Source organism: Chionomys nivalis, chromosome 9 (assembly GCF_950005125.1).
Source record: "Chionomys nivalis chromosome 9, mChiNiv1.1, whole genome shotgun sequence".
In the NCBI taxonomy this organism is placed as follows: Eukaryota; Metazoa; Chordata; class Mammalia; order Rodentia; family Cricetidae; genus Chionomys; species Chionomys nivalis.
In genome coordinates, this window is record NC_080094.1 from 44,648,236 (window position 1) to 44,675,476 (window position 27,241).

Below are 27,241 nucleotides of genomic sequence, written 5' to 3' on the forward strand. Positions count from 1 at the left end.
TGTGTGGACAGAGAAGACAGTCTGGCTGGGGCCCTATTAGGGAGAACTAGCACCTTGAGGTGGGTGACTGGAATTCAAAGTGTCCTTAGGTGACGGGAAGTTCAGATGGGTGGGGGCTATGCTGGTAGAGTTGAATCCAGCTGAACCAGGTGACACCCCCCAGATGAACTGACCTCTCAGGAGCTACAAAAATCAAAAGCCTTGAAAAAGTTGTAGTTCCACGGGCAGAGAGAACCGTCCGTTGATTTGTGCACACCCGGGAACGTTATTCAGTATCATTCAAGTTTGGAGACAGGAATGCCTTCCTAAAGTTGGGGCTCAAATCAGTTACAGAACCCATCAACAGAAGCCCTCACTTTATTCTGGGCAGGAAATTGGTGCTGCCTTCTCCCTACCCCCTGCTTTGGGAGGGGTGTGCAGGTTGGGGAGGTGCTGAGGGCAGCTGTTCTCAGCTTCACACTATGCAAATTACCTGGGTCGTTAATCATGTAAAAATGTCACAATTAGCATCTTCTTAAGTGGGACTCTAATGAAGCCTCCCTTGGCAGCCAGCATAAGTTGAGATGGAGCTGCCCCACCCCCAGCAGGCACCAGACCCTGAGGCTCAGGGCTAGGCAGAGATCTGCTCTGGCAGGGTCACAGCTTTCCCTTCACCTATCAGGAAAGGGTAGATTTGCATGGGGTGAGAGGGCTTTTCCCAAGCCTACCTGGAAGCGGCGCATGTCTCGGGGATTCCCTGCATTCTTCAAGCAGTTCTGGTTGCATTTGAGAAAGAATTTGAGGAAGAACCTGAAACAGTGAGGTTTGGAGGCTCAAAGGTCTGGGGGTACTGTAAACAGATGAAGATCATGGCTCCCTGCCATGCATCCTCCTAGCCCAGTGACACCCCTTGTTTGCTTACACACAGGTGCACACTCCATATTCCTATCTCAAGCTGTGTGCACACAGGGTGCCTGAGATGGACCAATCACCAGGACTACCTTACTGCACAAATGCACACACTGCTTATTTGTCTACAAAGTGTATATTTATACACCTGCGCAGTGTATATCCATCACAGAAGGTGCCAATCATAAATTCTACAGTATATGTGTGTGTACCTATCACACATACTATGTATATTCCACATGTAGTTATACTTACATATGCCCAGTACCGAATGTAAACCTTCTACCATGTATATCTGTTATAGTCTGTGCCCACCATACACATTATATCTGTAATACAACACATCTCCTACCCAGATGATGATTGTCACCTACACAATATGTACTCAGCATAAACTATCTCGTTACAGATAATACATATGCTTTATTTATTATTACTTGCAAGATATAGCTATAACATAAGCACATATTTCACATATGGCCTATACTCATCAAACATGAGGCTGGGCAGTGGTGACACACACCTTTAATCCCAGCATTTGGAAGGCAGAGGCAGGTGGATCTCTGTGAGTTTGAAATCAGCCTGATCTACATAATGAGTTTAGGCCAATCAAGACTACATAGAGCCATGCGATGATGGCACACACCTTTAATCCCAGCACTCAGGAGGAACAGGGGGGTGGATCTCTGTGAGTTCGAGGCCAGTCTAGTCTACAAGAGCTAGTTCCAGGAAAGCCTCTAAAGCTACAAAGAAACCCTGTCTCGGCAAAAAAACAAAACAAAACAAACTACATAGAGAGACCTTGTCTCAAAACAAACAATCAAAAACCAAACCAAATCGCTGGGCAATGGTGGCGCACACCTCTAATTCTAGCACTCAGCGGGGCAGAGGCAGGTGGGTCTCTGTGAGTTCGAGGCCAGCCTGGTCTATAGAGCTAGTTCTGAGACAGACAGGGCTACACAGAGAAATTCTGTCTCAAAAACAAAAACAAACAACAACCAAATAAGCAAACCCCCCAGATTCTGAGTAGAACAATGCACGTGTAAACCTGTGCCTGTCATGTGTGTTATGTATCCATCCCTCAGGGTATATGAAAGGCAAGAATATAGAAAATAATATACCTACTTCTGTTGTATATGATTTTAAAAACTGTCATTGAGAATGACATCCCCCTCAGCTGATTCCTCTTCCATAGATTTTATATTCATTATACACAGAAAATTTGATAAATTATATATATTTAATTTTACCTATTCTTTTTTTTAAGAAGTTGTAACTAGAAAATCTGACATGTGGCCTGCACTGTATTTATATTAGATAATGCTGCTATAGAGTGTTAGGTCAATAACAATGCCCGAGAGTCTCTGATACTACTATTTCCAGTGAATGGGGCAGCCACGCTCTGATGTTAGGAACTGACTGAAAAAAAAAACTGATAAGATAATAATGAAGCTGGTTGGAAAAGGTAAATAATTTTTGTTTGGCAGGGAAATTTTGCAACTTTGTGTCCTGTGGACGTTATCAACTGTATCTCACCTGCCATACTTCAGCCTTTTTCACACTCCCTGCCTTTCCCTTCCTCCCCTTCCTCCCCTACTCTTCACAATTATGTAGAAATTTCTTCAGAGCCGGCTTGTTACCCCACTGGTTACAGAGAATATCAAGATTCACAGTCACGGTCTTTTCCCATTTGAAGATTGAGCTTTGGCAGCAGCGAGGGTACCACCCAGTGTCCCTGCCTCCCAAGGCTGGAGCCAGAGGACTGCTGGTTGGGAGGAGGAGGACGCTGAAGAAAGGGAATGGGAACCCATGTCTGTAGAGGCTGGGTGTGGAGACTGGGAGCTGGGGAGGGAGGGTTCAGGAACCTGGTGGAAAGGACAGCTTCAGAGAGACAAATACAAATGGGGACAAGGGACCTGAGCATCTAAAACATCGTCAGGGACCCGGGGAACTGAGGTAGGTATGTATACATTTTTATTGAGGATTTGAAATCGCTGCTCATCACTCCACCCCTAAAGCCGTGTCCTCTGTGCAGCATTCCTTGTCCTGGCTCCACAGGGCTGGAGGCAGCTCACAGAAGCCCTTTTCTCTGACTGAGATGGGTCCCAGGATGGAGGAAAAGACAGAGCCAAGCCCATAGACCCCAGCAGAGTGAGCACGGGACTATACCTAGAGCCATTATCTCACAGACATCTCTGGGGACACAATTTCATCTGGAGCTCCAAGAAATTACAGTAAGAGAAAGGCCACACCCCAGGAGCTGCCCTTGGAATTAATGGGAGAAAATACTAAAATTATGAGGTGAAAATAAAACTTTTCATAGAGGAAACAATACAAAACCCTGAAGCAAATCCATTCTAAACAGTAAGTAAGTGAGCGCCTGGGACTCTGGTAGGTTCATCACTTTTTATTGTCTTGTTTCATTCTCCCAAAACTCTGAGGTGGTGTGTAGATCTGTGGCTGTTCCCACTGTACAAACAAGAATCAAGGTTAAGCAAGAATAAGTTACACAGTATAGTAAGTCTAAAACAGTTGGGATGTGAACTTCGGTCTCTTTGAACTTCTGCTGCTGACAAGAGTCCCTGTAGGTGGGGATGTCAGAATCCAGGGTTACCCAGCCACAGGGTGGCGTGGCAGGACTCTGCAGCCCTGAGAGGTGTCCTACGCAGGGACCAGTAGATCTACGCTATTCCCTCAAGATCTCCATTTGCCTGTAGTGTGGGCCTTTAGATATTGTGACTGTGGCTTTCAAATGGTCTAGACTAAACACATCTGAATAAGATGAGCTAAGAGGGATGATTTTTGAAGTTCTTTGAGGCTCAGTATCTAATGCATCTATGTTCAACACTCTCCATACTAGAGAATGTGATTAAGGTGGGCGGTGGTGGCACACGCCTTTAATCCCAGCACTCAGGAGACAGAGGCAGGCCGATCTCTGAGCTTGAGGCTAGCCTGGTCTACAGAGTGAGTTCCAGGAGAGAAACCTTGGTCTTGAAAAACAAAAAACGGAAAGAAAGAAAAGAAAATGTAATTTAAAAAACAAAACAGAGAAGAGCTATGAGCAGCACTCATCCACTTAGTAAAGCATTTGAGGTAAATATGCATCAGGACACAGATGCCTGCGATTTAAATGACAAAAGCAAGCATGGTGGTCACACCTTTAGTCCCAGCACTCGGGAGGGAGGCAGAGGTAGGCAGATCTCTGTGATTTCCAGGCCAGTCTGGACTATACAGAACTACATAGTGAGACCTTGTCTCAAAGAAAACAAAGCAAAGCAAACAGCAGAATAACTCAGGCATACCTACCTTTCCATATCTGAACTTAGTCTGGTCTTCCTAATCATTTTTCTGAAGACTTTTTATTCCTTTGAATAAACACAGCTCAAAATGGGATTAAACTGGCCCTTCTTCATCGGCGGAACATTCCAAAGAAGCAAGGCTGGGCTGAGAAGGAGTCGATTACAAACACCAGACTCACATATGGCCTCTTAGGAGGGCAGTATTGATGAAGAACCCTGCCCAGCACAGTCTTCATCCAAAGAGACACTCAACAGAGAGGGCCATGCGGGCCATGCATGACTGCACTGTTGCATTTGAGACTCACCCACAGCTGTCCTGACTGCTGGCTGTTAAAGGGCTCACAGCTGCCCTACTATTTGTGACTCTCCCTGTCAATAACTCATGGTCAATAAAGTGGATTGGCAGTCACCAGACAGATCAATCCTTGAGGCCTTCAGATTTCAGACCACCCCAGGGCATTGGGAAGTTTGACTTCCTTGCCAAGCTCTTGCTCTTGCCTTACCACGTCTCCTTTACTCTTTTTTCTTCTCGAATATCTCTTCAAATAACTCCCTTTCTCGAAAGTCCCATCTCACTGTCTCCTTGTAGAAATACGGCTAAGAAGTCGGGTCCCACAGACCTAAGGCTCTTTCGGCTCTTTTCTCCTTGCCTCCTCCGTCCCGTTCTGAGACACTGAGGGCTGAAATCATGGCACCCACTTTCAGTGAGAAAGCTGCTAAGTAACTCAAAGACCTGGGCTGAGAGCCAAGCGGAGTTCACCTACAGGACAGCCAGGAGCATAGAAGAGGATGGCTACATTTCAGTGCCATCCCACTTCCTCCGGCGTGACATCCACTAGCCACACGCAATTACCGAACCCTTGGTGCATAGTGACTGGGGGCTTAATATTTGAAACCTTACTTCACTTTCACTAAAGTTGCTTTCACATACTGCTGTGGCTGCTGTATTGGATGGTGCAGATCTGGAAAGAGAGTGTAATAAATGATACACAGTCGGGACAAAGGTGTTCGGAACAACAGTGGAACTCGTGAGAGTCTCGAGCAGATTTAGAGAAAAAGACGGCATGAAACTGCAGATGTATTTCTAAGTTCAAGGTGGCACTATGACCTGGGATGGGGATAGGGGTTCTCTGCTAAATTTTATCCTAAAAGCCTTGTATTTGAGCTCATGAACCTCAGAAGAAACAGAACAGCATCCAGGACAATGCTTTCCTTGTCTGCTTCACCCCAACCCCAGCTCAAGTCCACACCACAGAAGCTGAATACCCGTAACCCCACTTATTCACCCACTCTGAAGTAGATATGACATCCACTCCAAAGCAAAATATGACTGATCATATTTTACACGTCTGTTACAGGGGATCTAAAGGCCAGCAAGAGTTTTGCCTTTGCAGCTGTTGTTGGACGTGCCGGGGATTGAGTCAGCTGCCTCAAGTGTTCTATCTAGGCAAGTGTTCTACCACTGAGCTCCAGCTCCATGCCCCTCATGTCATTACTTAGGCTGGCCTTGAACTTGTGATCTTCCTGTCTCAGTCTCCTGAGCAGCAGAGAACATAGGCCTGTGCCAATAGGTCTAGCTTCTGAACAATATTTTTTTTTTTTTTCGAGACAGGGTTTCTCTGTGGTTTTGGAGCCTGTCCTGGAACTAACTCTTGTAGACCAGGCTGGTCTCGAAATCACAGAGATCCACCTGCCTCTGCCTCCCAAATGCTGGGATTAAAGGTGTGCACCACCACCGCCCGGCCTTCTGAACAATATTTTAAATCACTTACAGTACATTAAGAAAGAGAGAGAAACTCAAAGTAAGAGCAAAGGCTAGTACAACACAGTGGCGGTGTGCAGGACAATCCGCTAAGTACTTCACACAAGAGCCACTTGTTCTGCTTGCCAAGGGTAAGAGTTTCTGCAGTTCTTATTTGCTCTTGAGCATTGGGTCTCAGAGGATCTCAGAGAGAGAAGCAAGAGGCAAAGGGAATACAGCTTCCAAAGAGTCATGGCAGGAACGGCACATCTGTCCAGTGGCACCCGAGGGCAGCCGTAGGTTAGAGTGTAGGGTTAGCTTCATTTCATGAGTGACTGGAACACTGTGGGCTGCCTTACTGATTGTGATACCTGGAAGGGCCGATTTGATTCCAGAGAGAAGCAGACCCTGCAGAGATGAGGCCAGAGTGAATGCGGAGGTAGACGAAAGTAGTTGAGACATCCATGGAGGTGGCCCAGGCTCCTTCCTGAATTTGGTGTGCCATAGCGGTCAAGACAGAGTATCTCCAAGGCCATAGCTACCTGACAGACCTGGGCCTAGTCTCCCCAACTAGAGTAGAGGTGGCTGCTGTGCAGATGGGCTGGGGGACTATAAATAGCCAGGGCGCATACATTAGCATGCCAATGCACCCGCACCCCATCCTCTATGCTAATGGCCCACCATGCGCCTGAACACCTTCTGTTCCCCTGCATGCATTTGCATGCACAATTAGCATAATCTTGTATAATTAATGAACAGCGTCAATTTTAGCTCCTAAGTAATTTGATTAACATGTTGATGGGGCACTTACTAGGCTCTCCAAACCTCAGGGCTGGGCATGGGGCCTGAGGAGATGGGGAGAGGGGGTGGAGAGATGCTAAGAGGTCCCCAGTTGTCCATGAAGAGTTGTGGGGACCCCACTTTTCCTGAATTGGGCCTGAAGGAAGGGGAAGTTGAGAGGTTGATAATTGAAGGCCTCTGGGTTCTTCACATGGAGTTGGAGGACCAGCTGGGTGCACTGACAGTGGCTGATCTGAACATGAAACTTATCTGTGCTCATACGGACATAGGCACATACATGTATCTCTTACATGTCCCCCTAGCCTGGAGAATCTTATAAGAATGCAAGATGTTGGACTCTTCACTTCTCCTCTCAGAGAAGGAGGGTGACTTTATTTTTTTAATTTTTGGTTTTTCGAGACAGGGTTTCTCTGTGGCTTTGGAGCCTGTCCTGGAACTAGCTCTGTAGACCAGGCTGGTCTCGAACTCACAGAGATCTGCCTGCCTCTGCCTCCCGAGTGCTGGGATTAAAGGCATGCACCACCATCGCCCAGCAGGAGGGTGACTTTATAGGGTAAGATGGAGTTACGAAGGGGGAGGGCAGACTTAAGTGGTATGTCCCTCAGCCTTGAGGGTGGGAAGCTGGGCTCTTGAGGTACAAGACTTTGGCAACTCTTCTACAAGAGTTAAGTGGGAGGGAGGGAAGGAGAGAGAAAAGGATGGAGGGAAGGAGGGAGGGAGGGAGGGAGGGAGGGAGGGAGGGAGGGAGGGAGGGAGGGAGGGAGGGAGGGAGGGAGGGAAGGTAGTGCTGGCAAGTCCAGGGATCTCCTACAAAGTACCAAGTAACTTAGGGTGGAAGGGACAGAAAGAAGGCTGTGTATAGCCCCTTTCTATTTACAGAAAGCCACTGTTCCAGCCCAACACACACCAAAGCCCCGAGTCAGAGCACAAACTAATAATGGCTGCCATCCTTCTGCTCATCTAAGACCATGGCTAGTTAGAGTCAGGACAGTCGTCCTTGACTGAATGTTCTGCTGCCATCTAGGCTCAGGAGCCTGTACTATCTGCGATGATCTAGAGGCTGGGCGTGAGGGGCAATAGGAAGAAGTGTTAAGATGGCAGGCACTGTGTTGGGCATTGGATACATACATCTCACTTAACTTCACATGGCCTCTCCTTTACAGCATCGATATTTCTCTTCCTCCTCTTCCTCTTTAGTGAGTGTGCATGTGTGTGCAAGCATGCGCGCGCGTGTGTGTGTGCGCATGTGTGTGTGTGTAGGCAGAGGACAACCTAAGGAGTCAATCTCATGTGCCATCTACATTGTTTATTAAGACAGGGCCTCTCACTGGCCTGAAGCTCAGAAAGTGGGCTAGGCTGGCCGGTCACTGAGCTCCAGGGATCTGCCCGCCTCTGCTTCCCTGGGATTGAGAGTATAAGCCTGTGCCTTCAAACCCTGCTCTTTTGTGTGGGTTCTGGGGATGAAATTTAGGTCTTGGTGCTTGCACAGCAAGTATTTTACCAACTGAGTTATCTCCCCAGGCCTCCATTTCTTGAATATCCCTACCAAGTGAGCAATCAGTCAGACCTATTTTATCACGTAAGAGACTGAAGCCCACACAAGAGAAGCATGGCTCAAGTTACATGACCAGACAGCTAAGGCAGTCTGAGACCCAACTACAAATAACGCTTCTGTGGTGTTCTGAATGAGAACGGCCCCTGGAGGCTCACATATTTGAATGTCTGGTTTGCAGCTGATGGACTCTTAAGGAAGAACTAGGAGGAGTGGCCTTGTTGGAGGAAATGTGTCTCTGGGGTGGGCTTTGCAGTTTCAAAAGCCCATGTGAGCCCCAGTCTCTGACTCCACTTGAGAATGAGGTGTGAGCTCTCAGTCACTGCTCTGGTGCTATTGCCTGCCTACCCCCTGCCTCAAACCCCACCACCATAACCATGAACCAACTTTCTGAAACTATAAGCAAGCTCCCAATTAAATACTTTCTTTCATGAGTTGCTTTGGCCATGGTGTCTCTTTACAGCAATAGAACAGTAACCAAGACAACTTCATTTAAAACAAAACTTAATATTCAAGTTGTGGATAGCCAATACTATAGATGCTTATCCTGGATCCCTAGACAGCCTGTAATTTCCGAGGGAAGAGTTGCTCCACATCACTGATAATGTCCCTCAAATACTCTGAGTTGTGAAAAGGATTAGGGGGGAAAGGAGGAAAAACCATCGAAAGGAATGGGCAGAATGGTTCAAGACTCCCACGTCTGCAGCAGGACGTGAACAGAGGGGTCCAGCTGGAAGGGCAGAAGAAGACAGAAGCTACTGTGGGCTTATTTTGGGACTGTGAGGCAAGGAGTGTTGCATTTACTACTGTATCAGAAATATGGCTAATTCTTTTGGGGGCCTCTAAAGCCTTTCTCATTGACTTATACCCATTAGGTTGTGCTTGACTGAGGGGTTAGGATATAAGGGGACTAAAGCTGATCTCTGCCAGGTGGATGAGACATGACCTACTTCCAGTGTCACTGGAACACCACTCATTGGGCAGCAGGCACAACCACCTGGCAGGAGTGATCACAACTAACAGGGAGAAGAAGAAAGCTTTGTCCTCCAGCGGGAAGGAATCTTCTATCCCCAGTCCCAACCCAGGAGCATCCTGGCCAATCATGCAATTGTTCAAAGTCTTAGAGCTGTGATATGGGATACAGTATCTCGTGTGGCTATTTAAATCTGACTGGAGGGGAGCTAGAGAGATAGTCTTTTGCAGAAGACCCGGGATCAGTTCCCAGAAACCCACATTTAATTAAAGTTCAGAAGATCTGATGCCCTCTTCTAAATGCCACAGATTCTTACACACTTGTGGTATGCATTCACATACACACATAAACATAAACTAAAAGTTAAAAGTTAAACCTGAATTAGCTATAACTAAATACAATTAAAATTAATTGCCTAGTCACAGCAATTAATTTCATTGTCTATGTGTGGTACTGGCTACCATGTTGGGTAGTGCAGTCTCACGATCCTATTTTGCTCTCTGTCTCCTCTTTTAAATTTCATTTATTTGATTGTTTATTTATTTGCTTGTTTGTTTAAGGTGCATGGATGTTTTGCCTACATGTGTATCTGTGTACCATGTTCATGGAGGACAGAAAAGGACATTGGACCCTCTGGATGGGAGTTACAGTTATTAGCTGCCATGTGGGTGGTAGGAATCGAACCTGAGTCTTCTGAAAAGAGCAACCAGAGCTCTTAACTGATGAGCCATCTCTCCAGTCCCTCTCTCCCTCTTACCATTATACAGTACATACATCTAACTTGTCTTTAAGTTCACTAATTTTCTTCATTACTATGAAATGTTTAAGTAACTATATTTTTGTCTCTTCAACTGCTCTGTTGGGGTTTTCTAGGGGCATGGATCATGTTTAAATCTCTCTTCCCCCCCCCCAAACACTTATAATAGTGTCTGCCTCACAGCAGGTGTTGGCTTATGATGGAATTAAAGAATCATAAAGTCGGTGCACACATTTAATTCCAGCACTCAGAAGGCAGAGACAGGTGTATCTCTGTGAATCTGAGGTCAGTCTGGTCTACACAGCAAGTTCCAGGACAGGCTCCAAAGCTACAGAGAAACCCAGTCTCAAAAAATAAAAAAAATAAAAATAAAAGAAAGAAAAAAGAACACTGACTGCTCTTCCAGAGGAAGGAAGGAAGGAAGGAAGGAAGGAAGGAAGGAAGGAAGGAAGGAAGGAAGGAAGGAAGGAAGGAAAAAGAAAAGAAAAAAAATTGACTGCTCTTCCAGAGGATCCAGGTTCGATTCCCAGCACCCAATGGCAGCTCACAGCTGTCTGAAAGTCCAAGATCTGACACCCTCACACAGACATACAGGCAGGCAAAACACCAATGCACATAAAAAAATAAAAATAAATGAATTATCAAAAATATTCCCCCAAAAGAATCAGAAATTACTGTGATGGAGCCTGGGGAGATAGTTCCATTGATTCCTAGCACCTACATGGTGGCTAACAACCATCTGTAACTCTAGTTCCAGGGGATCCAATGTCTTTTCTGATCTCTGCAGGCACCAGGCACATATGGGATACACATACATACAAACAGGAAAAAAGTCATACACAATAAATAAATAAATATATAAAAGATAACAAGGTGAATTGCTTTGGGGGAATGATACTTGAGGTTGTCCTTTGTCTTCTCCATATACATACCATACACACACACACACACACAACACATGTATCACACATGCACACACACACACACACACACCACATATCATGCTCATGACACACACACACACACACACACACCACCCTGATAAGATGAATGTTGGTCCAAAATCCCCGGTCACTTTTAGTAGGAAACTCTGTAAAATATGCTCAGGTTAAAAATGCCCATCGCAAGGACAGGACTATGAGAACCACAGAATGTTCCAACAAATCAGTAACAGCAATGACAAAAATAATCACAATCAATTTTTTCAAAACTCTGGGTTTTGTTTGCTTGTTTTCTTATGTTTTGTTTTTTTTTTTTTGAGACAGGTTCTTAAATAGTCCAGGCTAACCTTGAACTTACTATATAGCCAAGGATAGTCTTGAACTCCTGGTCTTCCTACCTCTGCCTCCTAACTGCTGAGATAATAGATTGTGTAACATCCTGCATGCTAACATTTTCACAACTATGAAAATTCATAATTTTTTCAATATTTATTTAAGAAGACTGTCTGAATTTTATAAGAACAAAAAGCTTGGCAGTGTTTAAATAGCCCTATTCAGAAGTCTTACAACTCTAAGAGCCAGTGAGGAGCGGGTGGGCTAGCCTCTGACAAGCTGAATTCCCCAGCAGTTGGCACTCTTCGACCAGTCTGGTGGCCCCTAACAGCTCCATTCACAGACCTTATCTCATTCGATTCAAAGCCTGTCCTGTGGAAAAGCCCTGCGCACAGGACGTTTGCACAGTCAGCTGCTAGAAGCAGCAACACTGTCTTTGGAAAGCAAATTTGGCCAAATGGTTTTTAAAGGGAAAGAATGGAGAAAATAAAATGTCTACAAGTGACTCTGAAAAGTTCCAGCACATTCTGAAGGTCTTAGAAAACCATGCCTGTTGCGGGGAAGGGCACACACCCAGGGAGGGTCTGGGAGGGTCCTGGTCTCATCTCTGGCTTCCTGCCCAAGCAAGAGGAGATGTCTAAGGCAGAGCGGTCAAATGCTAGAGCAACAGTGTGCCCTGACACACAGAGAGTCTTCCAACAAAGAGCAGAAAACCTGTCTAGTTGAGCTGACCACTAAGGCAGTACCAAAAACTATGGTAACTACTCATCATAGAAAATACAAGCTGGAGAACTGATCCAGAAAAGTCACAAAACAAAAACCCTACCCAAAAAGGCAATAGTGACAAAACCATTAGGGGGTGTGATTTCCAGAGGGTCTACATTACATGACCAGAATACTTGGTTTTTAATGAATAATTGTAATATGTGTAAAATGATAGGAAAATGAGACTATCCCTCAGGAAGCCCATGCTAGACTTCCTAGGCAAATAACTGAAAATATTATTATTAATAATTATAGAATTAAAGGAAGCCATGCATAAAAATATTCAAGAAAAGAATGAGAAAGATATTTTTCATTCCAAAACTGTATCAACAAAGATAAATAGGTTTTTATAATGTTAATTGTGGAGTTGAAAGGCCATGATTGAAATGAGAAAATAGCTCAGGTGAAAGAGAAAAGAGCAGTGAACTTGAATGTAGGTCAGCTGAGATTGTCTAGTTCAGGGGAAGGATGAAGGAAAATGGAAAAACGAACCAAGCCTTTGAGACTCACGGAGCATCTTCAAGCATGTGTGGTATATACTGTGTATTCTCTCTGAGAGGGCAAAAGAAGGGGAAAGACTTAGAAAGAAGGTTTGAGGAAATAACGGTCTAAACACCCCAAATTTGATGACAAACTTTATTGAGCACATCCAGGAAGCTCAGTGAATTCCAAGCAATACTTAGAGACCCCACAGACGCGTCAGGCTCAAACCATCCCAAGGCAGAGCCGGAAACAGAATCTGAGAAAGCAGGTAGACGGAAATAACCTTCTATGGGCACAGAGTCCTCAGGAAAGTCAGCAACGAACTTCTCAGCAGACAAGTTAGCAGCCCAGAGACACGGAGATGACATGTTATGATGAAGAGAAACTGTTAGCCAAAAATACTGGTAAAGTTTCTACTTCAAATATGAGGAGAAATTGAGACACTTTCAGGTAAACAAGAACTGAAGATTCATCATTAACAAATCTGTCATGCAGGAAACAGTAACAGAAATCCTTCAGTTTGGAATGATAAGAATTTTGAATTACAAGACAGCAGTAATTCAAATTCACACGAAGAAGAAAATAACAGGCAAATATAAAAGACAGCACACATGTAACCATTTTGGTTTTCACCTAGTTTAAAAGACTGGTATGGGGTCAGGAGTTATAGTAATGACCTGGTGTGCACATGTGGAGGTAGGGATTACAGGAAAGCCCCGGTGTGCACACACGTGGGAGCAGGGGTTATAGGAAAGCCCTGGTGTGCACACACGTGGGAGCAGGGGTTATAGGAATGCACTGGTGTGCACATGTGGAGGTAGGGGTTATAGGAAAGCCCCGGTGTGCACACACGTGGGAGCAGGGGTTATAGGAAAGCCCTGGTGACCCTTGAATAGAAGCAGGGGTTACTGGGACATAGGAACACCCTTCAGGGTTACCCTTCTTTTTTTTTTCTTCTTCTTCTTCTCTCTCTCTCTTTTTTTTTTAAACAGGGAATCTCAGCTCCAGACTCCCTCCTGCCTCCACCTCTTGAGTGCAGCGGTTCTAGGCATGCTCCACCACAGCTGCTTTATGTGATGCTGGGGATCAAACCCAGGGCTTTGGGCATGCGACCAACTACACCATCAGTTCTCCAGTGATATTTGCTACAACTATTCTTAAAATAAGGTTCACTTTTAAATGACCTTATTATAGGCCTGTACAACCAGGACCTGCTTAAGACTTTATCCTACTGACAGTGGGAGACTGGAGAGCTTGAGACTATACTGGGACATTGCTATTAGTATTATAAACTGGCTTACTTTGTTTGTTTGTTTTGTGGGTGTACATAGGCAAAAGTCATTTTCCTGGTCTTGGAACATTATTTTTGTTTAGCGCATAGATTAAGCTGATTTTGGCTAAATTATATTATTCTAAATTTAAGATGTTTAATTATAATTCTTAGAGCAACTGCTATAACAACAACTACAGCAGAATTAAAACAGTTCATTGGAAAATACACATTTAATACAAAAAAAAATGGAGGACTAATGGAACAAAGAAGATAGAAAACATATCCAGGCCTGGTGGTGCAAGTCTTTAATCCCAGCTACTTGTAGGGTTGGAAACAGAAAGACCACAGGGTTAAGACCTACTTAGGCTAAAGAGAGAGTCTATAGAAGCCAGGGCAGGGTAGTATGATCTAGTCTTAAGGCAAAAAGTAAAAAGGGCTAGAGACTAAGATCAGCGGAAGACCATCTACCTCATATCTCAAAATCCTAGATTTAACCCTCAATATCAAATACAATAAGTGCAAAAATTCCCTGCCTTATCAGTAACCACACTGAATATAAATCAATTAAATGCTCCAATTTAAAGGCTGAGATTGGTAGAATGGATTTAAAAAAAATGATTCAACTGTATGCTATATATGTGAAACACACTTCAGAAAATAAAAGGATGGGAAAGCTGTACCATACACATTCCAGCCAAAAGAAAGCCAGACTGGTGGTTCTCTTACTAAACAGATTTAATACCAAGTAAGACAAAAATTGTGAGACACACAGAAGATCATTTTGTAATAAATGTGTAACTGTCAGTGGAAATAACAATCACAAACATACACAGCTCCAAAGTACACATAAGGGGATCAGTCCAGCAATAATAGTTGGTGACTTCAGTTCCCTGTTTCAGGAATAGAGAGAAGACCCAGGCAGTGAGCTAACAGGGATGCAGAAAACACTGTAAATCCCTAAACCTAAAAGGCCATCTGACAAATAGACATTCTTCTCAAGTGCACACAGGACACACGATAAACAGACATTCTTCTCAAGTGACAGGGGACATACAATAAACAGACATACTCCTCAAGTGCACACGGGACACACAATAAACAGACATTCTTCTCAAGTGCACATGGAACATACGATGAACAGACATTCTTCTCAAGTGCACTGAATTTTTTTATTTTTTAGCATAGCTCATGTTAAGACATTTTAAAAGCCCCCTTTTAGGGATCAACACCCTACAAAGTTTACAAAGTATGCCCTCTATCCACTGTCCACAATGGATTATATATATAGAAATTAATAATAGAAGTTCACAAATATAGGAGTGAAATAACACACTTGTAAATCACCAGGGAGTCAAGGAAGACCTCACAAGAGAATTAGAAAATATTTTAGCTAACAAAATGAAAACAGAACATACTAAAACTTAGGCGATTTTGCTAAAGGAATGCTTAGATAAAATTTCATGTAATTTATGTAGTCTGCACGTGCTATAGTTTTAAAAAAAGAATACAGATCTCAAATCTTTACCATAACCTTTAAAAACTGGGAAAAGAGAAAACTACACCCGGTGTAAACAAGAGAAAGGAAATAAAGATTACAGCAGAAATGAACGAAATAGAGAACAGAAAGTAGAGATAATTAAATAAAAGTTGGTTAATTTGTTTTGTTATTTTAAGACCCACAAAGCTGGTGGTGTGATGGCTCATGAGGAAAAGGTACTTGCCAGACCAGCCTGAGGATTGGAACCCCAGCCCCAGAACACTGAGGAATGCCTGGGCCAGACCAGCCTGAGGATTGGAACTCCAGCCCCAGAACACTGAGGAATGCCTGGGCCAGACCAGCCTGAGGATTGGAACTCCAGCCCCAGAACACTGAGGAATGCCTGGGCCAGACCAGCCTGAGGATTGGAACTCCAGCCCCAGAACACTGAGAAATGCCTGGGCCCAGGGAGAAGTCGATAAAGCATTTGGTTTCTCACGTCACACAGCTCCTGAAGCAACCAAGGAGCATGCTGCAGTGCCATGCGGGGTTGTGCTTTTCATCAAACTCCTCTCTGATGTGGACCACAGCATCCTTTTCTATGTTAGTTTCTCTAGTGCCGGAGTAGCGTCTCCTCCAAGTCCCGTTGTAGCAATTCTGACACAGCTGCAGGTTTGACCACAACCTTTCCAATGCACGTGCCAGAACATGGTCACCACCAGCAGGGGCTAGCTCACTGCTACCCTCTCCTGGGGTAAGGGTTGGCACTGTCCAGGCTGCAAGAAGACAGGAGCCGTGGTGCAGCTAAAGGCAAGGTCTCATTCGGTAACCCAGAGAAATAGTTCAGATAATGCTTATCAAACAATTGCAGTCAAAAGTCTAATTACGGTGGTTAGCGATGTGTAAGACCATCACCACGCTTTATTTAGTCACTATATCATGGCGTGTCATTTGTTTTCTGTGTACTGTAGAACTTGGTTATTGGATATCAAAATCACAGAGAATAAAAGATATAGGCTCGTGCTAACAGCAGCAGCAGCAGCAGCAAGAGTGGGATGAGAGACCAGGCTACACCAAGTTGTCTTCTGGCCTCTACTCTTGCATGGTGGCATGTGTACCCTGACAACAATAACAGTAAATTTTAAAAACTCAAAGAGTAACAGAAGTGACAAACACTCAACCGACAAAGAAAAAAGATCCACGCTGCCCAAACCACGATTAAGACAGGTAATGTCATAACCAGTCTGCAGCAGGAGGAACTATGGGAAAATAGCACAGACAACTGCACACTAGACCACACAGATGACATGGCAAGACTTCAAAATGACTCAGCGGGAAAACAGAATCATGATGCCAGGTTTAATTAGCTCTTTAAACACCTTTCACAGAAAACTCAGGCCCAGATGGCTTTAGGGCTCAGTTCCAGCACATTTTCAAAGAGAAATATCCACCCCTTACAACTCTCAAGAAACTAGAAGTTGGACCCTTATTTCACATCCTATATAAAAATTAACTCAAGAGGCTGGTGAGATGGCTCAGTGGTTAAGGACATTTGTTCTTGCAGAGAACTTGGGTTCAATTCCCAGGACCCACATAATGGCTCATATAATGTGTGTAACTCCATGGAATTCAACTTCCTCTTCTGGCCTCTTCTGGCACCAGGCATGCATGTGGTACACAAACATACATGGAGGCAAAACACTCATACACATGAAGTAAATCAATCTAAAAAACACACAGACATTACTAAGTATTGCTGAGGGTTCAAGAAAGCAGAGTCCTCATACATTGGCGAAGGGGTAAAAGCTAGGACACTTGCCTTGGACATCAATTTGACAATGTTTCAAAAAGTAAAACAGTTAACTTACAATTTTTTTTACTTTTTTTTTTTTTTTTTTTTGATTTTCGAGACAGGGTTTCTCCGTAGCTTTTTTGGTTCCTGTCCTGGAACTAGCTCTTCTAGACCAGGCTGGCCTCGAACTCCCAGAGATCCACCTGCCTCTGCCTCCCGAGTGCTGGGATTAAAGGCGTGCGCCACCACCGCCCGGCTTACAATTTTTTTTAAAGATTTATTTTATTAAGTATACAACATTCTGCCTCAATGTATGCCCACAAGCCAGAGGAGGGCGCCAGATCTCAGTACAGATGGTTGTAAGTCACCACGTGGTTGCTGGGAATTGAACTCAGGACCTCTGGAAGAGCAGCCAGTGCTCTTAACCTCTGAGCCATCTCTCCAGCCCCCAACTTACAATTTTTTAATTGAGTTAAAAATATTTGTTGGGTACATAGAGCCTCTTAGTTTTGTTTATATTTTGGAGCTAAGGTCTCTCTACCTTGACTTGGAACTTGAAGGTCTCCTGTCTTGGCCTCACAAGTCGACATGAACTACTGATCTCATTCATAAAACATAGTACACGAAGCCTTGTATTAATATAATTCACAAAGTTCAAAGTAGATACAGTCTAGTTCTCTGTCAACTGATGAATAGACAAATAAAAAGTAGAACTTTATAGCAGAATGGTGTTTGGCAAGAATATGGCATGAAGTGCTAATGCAAATTATCTGTATGAACCTTGAAAACACTATATGAAATAAAAGAAGCTGGTCACAAAACACCATGCACTGTAGCTGGTGAGATGGCCAGGTGGGTCAAGGCGTTGCCACATAATCCTAAAGACTTGTGTTTGAGCCCAAGAGGACCCACAAAAGGAAGAGAGAAGCTGACTCCACAAGTTGTCCTCTGACCTCTGCACAGGCATTGTGGTGTCCGAGTTCACACATACACACCACACACACAACACAACAACACCCATGTACTGTGTGATCCCACTTATATGAAGTATCCAGAATAAGGAACCCACAGACGCTGAACGTGGGTTAGTGACGGCTAGGAGCTGGGGTTGGGAGAATGAGGAGTGGCTGCTAATGGTGTTAAATCTGTTTTAGGAGCTATGCTGGTTAGCTTCTAGACACAAACTAGAGTTACCTGGGAAGAAGCTCCTCAGTTGAGAAATCGCCTCCATTATACTGCCTAAGGGCAATTCCCCAACCACAAGTCTAGCTTGCAGCCTGTGACTCGCTGGATCTCACAAGCTGCCCAATGCTAGCCCAGTGCCTCCACCACTCCAGAGCTCCTGGATGGATGAGATAGAGACAGACTCCAGTTCAGCCCACATCCTTGCTCACTGCCTCCCTGCTTCATTCCAAGAGCATAAGAATCCGCCTCAGGTTTGACCTCTAAGGAGACTTGGTGGTTCAGAAACAGGAGCAAATACTGCTTCTGTAAGAGGTGAAGAGGGCTTTGTTTGGAAGGGTCTTAGCTCCCGAGGACTGAACTTTAGGTATAACAGAGTAGTGTCTGGATCTGTTACCTGGCAACAAACTGCAAGATGGGCTCTTGACCCTGAGATCATCATTTGCTTTTATAAGGAAAAGTGGGAACGTTCAAGGTGTCACAGCTGAGCTTCAGAATCACTGTGGGGGAGTGGTAAGGAGTCCTCCTAAAGTAAAGAGCAAGGCATTGATCCTGGACTGATACCTGTTGGGTTTATCGGAAGACTGGAGAACGGCTAGCTTGTCCAGGCCCTGAGCAGGGCTGGGTGCTGGAGACCTCCAGGGACCAGGTGCTCTTCCAGAGCTTGTCAAAGTAGGAGACACCTTTCCATCAGCCAGATATCCTCCCTGAGGATGGCCAGCTGTAAGATGTCATGGAAATGTACTTGAGAGGGACTAAAATGTTGTTTTAAAGGAATTGGGGAATAGCTCTAAATCAGAAGGTCTTAAGTTCCTCAACTTTTCAATATTTTTGGTGTCATGATCCCCATTAGGTCTATTCTCAGGCTAACGTTTCTATTGGTATAGACAAAATACACAGGATTATAAATGTAGTTATCAGGTCCTGGAGTGGTAACGTGGCTTTATACTTTACTAATTGAAGATATGATATGATTATAACAATGACTATAATTTTGGAGCACACTGAGTATGACAGTTTAAAATATTCACAGCCCCTCTATACTTTAACATGAAAACTGACTATTTGGGGGGCAACAAGATGGCTTGGTGGGTAAAAGTTTTTAGGAGAGCACTAATCCCTGAAGGTTGTACACACACACACACACACACCACACACACACACCACACACACACACCACACACACACACCACACACACACACACACACCACACACACACACACACACACACACACAGACTATTCTGGAGACAGTTATATATAGTACAAACCCTCAGTGTCTGTTGTTTATTCCACTCATTGAAGGGAACACTGAAGTTTAGCAAAAGTCTTACCAAGCTAGAAGTCGTATAAAATACGGATAGAATTTTCTCATTCAAATTTGCTCAAAATTCTGTTTCTGGACCCATAGAGGTTCTTGTAGAATTCAGGCTAAGGATTCCTCAGTGGGTAAAGAACTAACAGCAGGAAGAGTAAAGTTCTCTGGGGTGTGAGGGGAAAGAATTCAGAGGGCCACAAAAGTTTATCCACAGTGAGAGACAGAGCTGGGTATCATATCCAGAAACAAGAATGCCACATTGTCGCCATAGGACTGGCTTTTCTGTCCTAAATATCTTCAGCTTTCTACCACCTCAACCATGGTGCGGACTCTAAACCACAGGTGTTAGAGAGTGGAAACGAACAGAGGAAATGAGACCCTTGGTTGATAGTTGCTTCCTCAGCTATAATGTAATGCAAATAATGTAAACATTCCCCTTCCCCCAGAAGCAGAGCCTCGTAAGACTAGGAAGCTTGGGAAGTTACAGAGATCACAAGTCCTCCTCTGTTGTATAAGCAATAAACAATTGGTGGGTACAGGACTCTATTTACTATACATTATATGTGAATCTCCTTACTATGCCCACACTATATATATATATATATATATATATATATATATATATATATACACACACACACACACATATACACATCAACACATACATTTACATACACACACGTATATACACACATATACATACATTTACACACATTTTATATCTCTATCTAGTGAGAGAGAATGAGAGAGAGAGAGAAAGCTGAGGGGTTGAAGGCAGGCACAGGTATGCTTATAATTCCAGTACTTGGGAGGCTGTAAGACTTTATATCAAAAATAAAAAAGGATTAGTGAACCAAAGAGAAACTACAAACGCCTATATACAGCAATTAAAATCCAGAAGCTGAAAGGACAGAAAAAAAATTTGAACAAATAATGGTTAAAGAAACCCAAAACTTTCTAAGTATAGCCAGACATGGTGGTGGAAGTCTTTATGTCGGTACTTAGGATGAGTTCCAGACCAACAGATCTGCGTCGTCAATTACAGGCCATCCAGACTACATAGTGAGAGCCTGTCTTAAAAAAAAATCTAAATATACATAAAACTTTAAACTGAGATCCAAAAAGATCAACACCCTCCAAGCATAAGAAACATGAAAAGCTCTGGGCAGTGGTGGTGCAGCCTTTGATCCCAGCATGGGGGAGGAGAGACAGGTGGATCTCTGTGAGTTCGAGGCCAGCCTGGTCTACAGAGTGAGTTCCAGGACAGCCAGAGCCACACACAAAGAAACCCTGTCTCTAAAACAAAACAAACACAGTACAGCCAGGACTATTACACAGAGAAACCCTGTCTCAAAAAACAAACCAAAACAAGCCAAACCAAAACAACAATAACAACAAACAAAATGACAGGGCTGGAGAGATGGCTTATATGCTTAAGAGCACCGGCTGCTCTTCCAGAGGCCCTGAGTTCAATTCCCAGCAGACACATGATGGCTTACAACCATCTGTAATAGGATTTGATGCCCTCTTCTGGCATGCAGAACACTTATACATAAAATATAAATGAATACTATTTAAAAAGCCAGTGACGAACATAAAGGTAAGCTAGGTAAAAGACAGAAAAAAGCCTCAACAAGCCAGGCAAGAAGGCTCATGCCTGAACTACGTGATGGTGAGAAGCAATTTCCTGATGAGAGCCTTTCTTGAGGGAGGAGAGAGCCTCAGCAAACAAAATGTGTACATCTCAGATACCCGAAGCTCATGAAGTCACACAGCAGAAAGAACTGCTGAGAAGGAGCCGCTGCCTGCCACCTGCCCAGCAGCCTCCAAGTCCTGCAGGGAGCTCCAAGTGCGCAGCTTTCTGAGTCATCACCGGCACTGGGTGGGCGTCTTGGTGATGAAGCCGCCTTTGAGCCACCTGTGCTGCCGTAGATGGCCCAGGTAAACTCACTGGTCCACCAAGATAGACTCGAGTAGATCTGGTTCTTTGGTCTATAGCCCCAGGGCCTTATCTGGGGTCAAGTCTGTTGGTATCTCCCCAGGAAAAGTCACAGGACACAGGAGTCTGCTAAAACAAGCAAAGGGGAAACGGAAGCCCTCCCCTAGAGGGTGAGGTGGAAGTTCATCTCCACTGCTGACTTGACAGGATCTAGAGCCACCTAGGAGACAACCCTCTTGGGAATTTCTGTGAAGAAGTGTCTAGATTAGGCTAGCTACGGGGAAGCTTCACCCCAAATGCAGGCTGTACGCTGAGGTCACAGACTAGATTTTTCTCTAAAAAATTGAATCTCTCAAAGAAATTGAGATGAGGACTGATACTTATGTCTGTGTCTCAGCTGTGCGTTCAGTCCCACCGGCTGCCTCCAGCTCCCACTGTGGCGGACTGTATCCTTGACCTGGGAACTGAAAACAAACCCTTCCTTCCTGTTCTCGCTTTTGTCAGGAGTTCTGTCAACACCACAGGAAAGTCACTAACACAGAGGAGAACAGAAGGGGGCTGCAGAGATGGCTCAGTGGTTAAGAGCACTGACTGTTCTTCTACAGGACCCAGGCTCAATTCCCAGCACCCCGTGGCAGCTCACAACTGTCTATAATTTCAGGTCCAGGGACCTGACACCCACGGCAAACCACAAATGCACAGAGAACAGAAGAGCCAGAACACAGGGGAAGCAAACTGCAGGACAGGTAGACCCAAGGCTAACCATGCCGATCACACAACATGCAAACAGTTCAAATATCCCAACTAAGAGGCAGATGGTGCTGGCATGGTTTTGTCATGCCTATAATCCTAGCACTGTGAAGGCAGAGGCAGGAGGATGCCCTGAGCTCAAGGCTAGTCTGGACTACACAGTGAAACCCAGTTAAAAAAAATCCCAAACCAAACCAAAATAAATAAATATACAATGGGCAAGTTTTATCATAATGAAATTTTTAAAACACCCATGCTTCTTTATAAGCAATGCTAATGAGGGCTTGCAAAATTGTTCAGTGGGTAGAGGTTCTTCTGTGCAGTCTGAGACCTGAGTTCAATCCCTAAACTCTACGAGGTGGTAGGAGACAACCAACTCCCAATCATTTTTCTCCGACTGCTGCAGGCAAGCATGGCACACAAACAAAATAAATGAAATGAAATAAAAGACAGATAGTATAATTATCTAGGGTCAAAGCAAATATTATGATTTGAGCCAATGAAACAAGAGGACATAATAATCTCAAATTATGTACCTAATAAAATTTCAACCTGTATGAAACAGAACTGACAGAAACCCAAGAGAAAGAGAACACACAGTAATAATGACTTTATTTTATTTATTTATTGAGTTAGGGCCTCAAGTAGCCCAGGCTTGGAACTTACAGAGGATGACCTTGAACTTGTGATCCTCCTGCCTCCACCTCCTGATCGCTGAGAGATTACAGGTGTGCACCACCACACCTGGTTCCAGCATAGTGCACGGGAGGTAACCATGCACAGTAGGCCAAGTTCTACCAACTGAGCTATGTCCCAGATTAGCCAGTGATTTTTTTTTTTTTAAATTTACTTATTTTATGTGTATGGGTGTTTTGTTTGCATGTATGCCTATGCAGAACATGAGTGTCTGGTACCTGTGGAGGTTAGAAGCCAGGCCATCATATCCCCTGGAACTAGAGTTATAAACAGTTGTGAGCTACAACATCGTTGCTGGGAATTGAACCCATGTGCTCTAAATGAGCATTAACCATTAAGCCATCTCAGCAGGCCCTATCCAGTGATTTCATAATTTTAATTATAGAATTATAACTTTTATAATTATGTTTATTTTATTTTAATTATAGAATAGGTAGAAAATCATTGAGGATATATGAACCTTGTGAAGCTACGTCATCTACTTTTACCTGTCCAATGCTTATTCAACTTTATCCATCAATAACATAATACATATTGTTTGCAGAGGCAAGCAAGAAAATTTTAAAGATGTGTTATACCCTGGCTCACAAAATAATGCTTAACAAGTTCAAAAGGATTCAAGACATACAAAGTATGCTCGCTGACAACAGAATTCAATTGGAAACTAATAATGGAGGGACCAGGTGTGGGAAGTCCTTCTGTATATGTGTTGCTTGTATTGGTTAATGAATAAAGCTGTTTCGGCCAGTGGCTAGCAGAATAGAGCTAGGCAGGAAAACTAAACTGAATGCTGGGATAAACAAGGCAGTGTCAGTAAGACACTATGTAGCTGCCTGAGGAGATAGATGTTGGAACCTTGCCGGTAGGCCACAACCTCATGGTGATGCACATATTAATAGAGATGGGTTAATTTAAGATGTAAGAGTTAGCTAGAAATATGCTTAAGCTATTGGCCAATCAGTGTTGCAATTAATATAGTTTTGTGTGATTATTTTGGGTCTGAGCAGCTAGGAAACGAAAAAGCAGCTTCTGCCAATAGGGATCCTAGAAGCATCTTCATTTTTCTAATTTTTTTACTCTTTGAATTACATTTTGTGTGTGTGTATGTGTGTGAGTGTGTGTATGTGTGTGCACATGCACATGCCAAAGCGAGTATGTGGAGGCCAGGGGACATTTTGTGTGTATTAGGGATTGAACTCAGATTGTCAGGCTTAGTAGCCTTTATCCATTGTGAGTCACGTCACCAGATCTAATGATTTTAGATAATGGACAACACATGAGTCAGATCTCTAAAGGGAGATTAGAAACATTTTTAAAAGATTTATTTATGTGTATGACTGTTTTGCCTGCATGTATGTATGTACCTGTAGCCCAGACAGTTGTGAGTTGCCATGTGGGTACTAGAATCACACACTTGGCTCCTCTGAAGAAGTAGTCAGTGCTCTTAATCACTGAGCCGTCTCTCAAGCTCCATGAAATTAAAATTTAAAACTGAATGAAAATGGAAACACAACTTACCAGAATGTTTGGTATGTCACTAAAGGAGTATCTAAGGAGAAACGTGTCACTCTGAAAACCTACTTTAGATAAGTCAATGATTTAGCTTATACCTTAAGAGACAGAAAAAATTGGGCTGGAGAGATGGTTCAGTGGTTAAGAGCACTGATTGCTCTTCCACAGGAACTAATAAGACTCCTAGGATCCACATGGCATTTCATAACCATCTGTAACTCCAGTCCCAGGGGAAACTACACCCTTTTTTGGCCTTTGTAGGTACTGCACACATGTGGTGTACAGACACACATGCAGGCAAAACACCCACATATAAAATAAAACATAAAGAGCTGGGTGGTGATGGTGCACACCTTTAATCCCAGCACTCAGGAGGCAGAAGCAGGTGGATATCAGTGAGTTTGAGGCCAGCCTGGTCTACAGAGTGAGTTCCAGGACAGGCTGCAAAGCTATACAGCGAAACCCTGTCTTGAAAAACAAGATAGATAGATAGATAGATAGATAGATAGATAGATAGATATCAGAAAAAGTACAGGAAGTTAAACAAAAGTAAGAAAATGCATATCAAAGTGGATATTAGTAAGATATGAACTGGGGATATGGCTCAGCTCATCTTGCCTGCAAAACACACACACACACACACACAGAGACACACACACGCACATATGAAATAAAAAAATCCGTGGAGAAAATCACCCAGAGTTGGTTCTCTTAGAGCAATAATATAGGCAACTCCGTAGCCAAACTGATTAATGGAAAAAGAGGGAAGCCACAAGTTGTCAGTATCAGAAATGAGCATGGTTACGATGAACAGTAGGAGAACATTATGAACAGCTTTATAGCAAGATGAGCTATTTGTAAGAAATGAAAAAATTGTTAAAAGATACCAATCACCAAAATTCACTCATGAAAAAATGGATAAATTCTTTTTTTAAAAAAATGGTTTGTTTGCATGTACATGTGCACGTATGTGCAGGAGCATACATAGGTGTGGTGGTTTGACTGAAAATGCTTCCCATAGCTCATACGTTTGAATGCCTGGTTGCCAGTTGGTGGAACTATTTAGGAAGGATTAAGAGGGACGGCCTTGTTGGAAGAGGTGTGGTTTGAGGTTTCAGAAGACTTGTGCCTCTCCCAGTGTGTTCTCTGCCTCCTGTCTGTGGATCAAGATGAGCACTCAACTGTTCCTACTGCCTTTCTTTGCCTCCTGAGTGCTGGGATTAAAGGTATGTGCCACCATACCTGACACAAAATATATAGTTTGAGGAGAAAAGGAGCACCATGAAATGCTGGAGACAAGGGGATGAGGGGATTAAGGGGTGCCCTGATCCAAAACAGAATAAACAGAGGGATGTCCTTAGCGCAAGACTCCACCCAGCTAAACTTCTATTTTTGCAAGAAAAAAAAGGCCTAGAGAATTTTCTGCTAAAAACAAGACAAACAAAACAAATGAAAGCTGTGGCGAGTGGATCCAGAGTTCCACCCCAAGCTGGCAGCCAAACTTGGAAGTGTCATTCATGTGACTTCACAGTCATGGAGGATCCACTAGGAAAGGGGTTGTGGAACCTTCCTGAGGTTAAGGGGAGCTGCTGAGGCCAGGCAAAGGGTGGCAGAGCAGTCCCTGCATGAATGCCCTAAGAAGCCATTGTGTGAAGCTAGGCAAGCGAGCCCTGCACTGCGTTGGAGACCCTAACATGTTGTGGGATCCCTGCCAAGGAAAGCTGCAGACAGGGAGTAGAGCCAGCCCAAGAGAGAGAAGTGTTCTGTGGTCAGCAAAGCTACAAGGGTGGAACCATCTAAGCCTTGATTTCAGTCTTGGAGCTACAGGATGTGGAGTTTACCTTGCTGGGTTTTGGTCTTGCTTTGGTCCAGTATTTCCTCACTCTGCCAATCTCTCCCTTGTGGAATGGTCATTTGTATTCTGCACTATTGTATTTGGAAGCATGAAATTGCTTTTTGATTTCTACGGAGGATTACAATTAAGAGACTGAAAAAAAATTAAGAGACTGTCTTTGGTCTCAGAAGAGATTTGAATTTTGGATTTTAAAGACAATGGGGACTTCTGAAGTCGGACTAAATGCATTTTGGATTGTCACGAACCTGGGGGGGGGGGGCAGGGAGTGGAATGCAGTGGTTTGAATGGAGCCACCATAGGCTCATATGTTTGAATACTTGGTTCCCAGTTGGCAGAATTGTTTCAGAAGGACTAGCAGCCTGTGGCCTTTTGGAGGAAGTGTGTCACTAGGACAGGCTTTGAGTTTTCAAGACTCCTAGCATTCCCAGCCCCCCCTCCCCTTCCCCTTGCAGATTAAGATGTGAGTTCTAAGCTGTTTCTGTCACCAAGCCTTGGCTCTGCCATCATGAACTCTAACCCTCTGAAGCTGCAAACCCAACGAACACTTTCTTTCATAAGTTGCCTTGTTCATGGGTTTTTGTCACGGTGATAGAGAGCAACTCAGACAGCGGGCCAAGGGCTGACGTCAGGTGTCCGCCACCTTACTTTTTGAGACAGGGTCTCTTACTGGAATTTGGAGCTCACTGATTCTGCTAGCTAAATTGGCCAGAGAGCCCCAGAATCCCCGTCTTTGCTTCTCTACGGATGGATTATATGCTTGTACCATCAAGTCCTGGTTGTTGCTGTTTGTTTTACATAGATGGTGCAGATTCAGCTCAGTCCCCAGGCTTTGGCAACAAGTACTTTATCAACTGCTATCTCTTCTGAGCTCCAATAAAAAAATAAATCCCAACACCAGTTAAAGAAAACTTCAG

General features: G+C 43.9%; 1 protein-coding gene across 5 annotated transcripts in view; it reads right to left on the reverse strand.

Annotated features, from left to right (window-relative positions):
- The window catches only part of Ebf4 (EBF family member 4), a 71,919-nt gene that overhangs the window by 11,626 nt on the left and 33,052 nt on the right, over positions 1-27,241 (reverse strand). For all 5 annotated transcript variants that reach the window (XR_009057713.1, XM_057780579.1, XM_057780577.1 and 2 more), the window contains one exon: positions 708-789. Coding sequence is in view for 4 of the 5 variants with exons in the window: in XM_057780579.1 (XP_057636562.1) it covers positions 708-789 (82 nt within the window). In the remaining variant the exon portion in view is untranslated. The remainder of the gene's footprint in view (positions 1-707; positions 790-27,241) is intronic.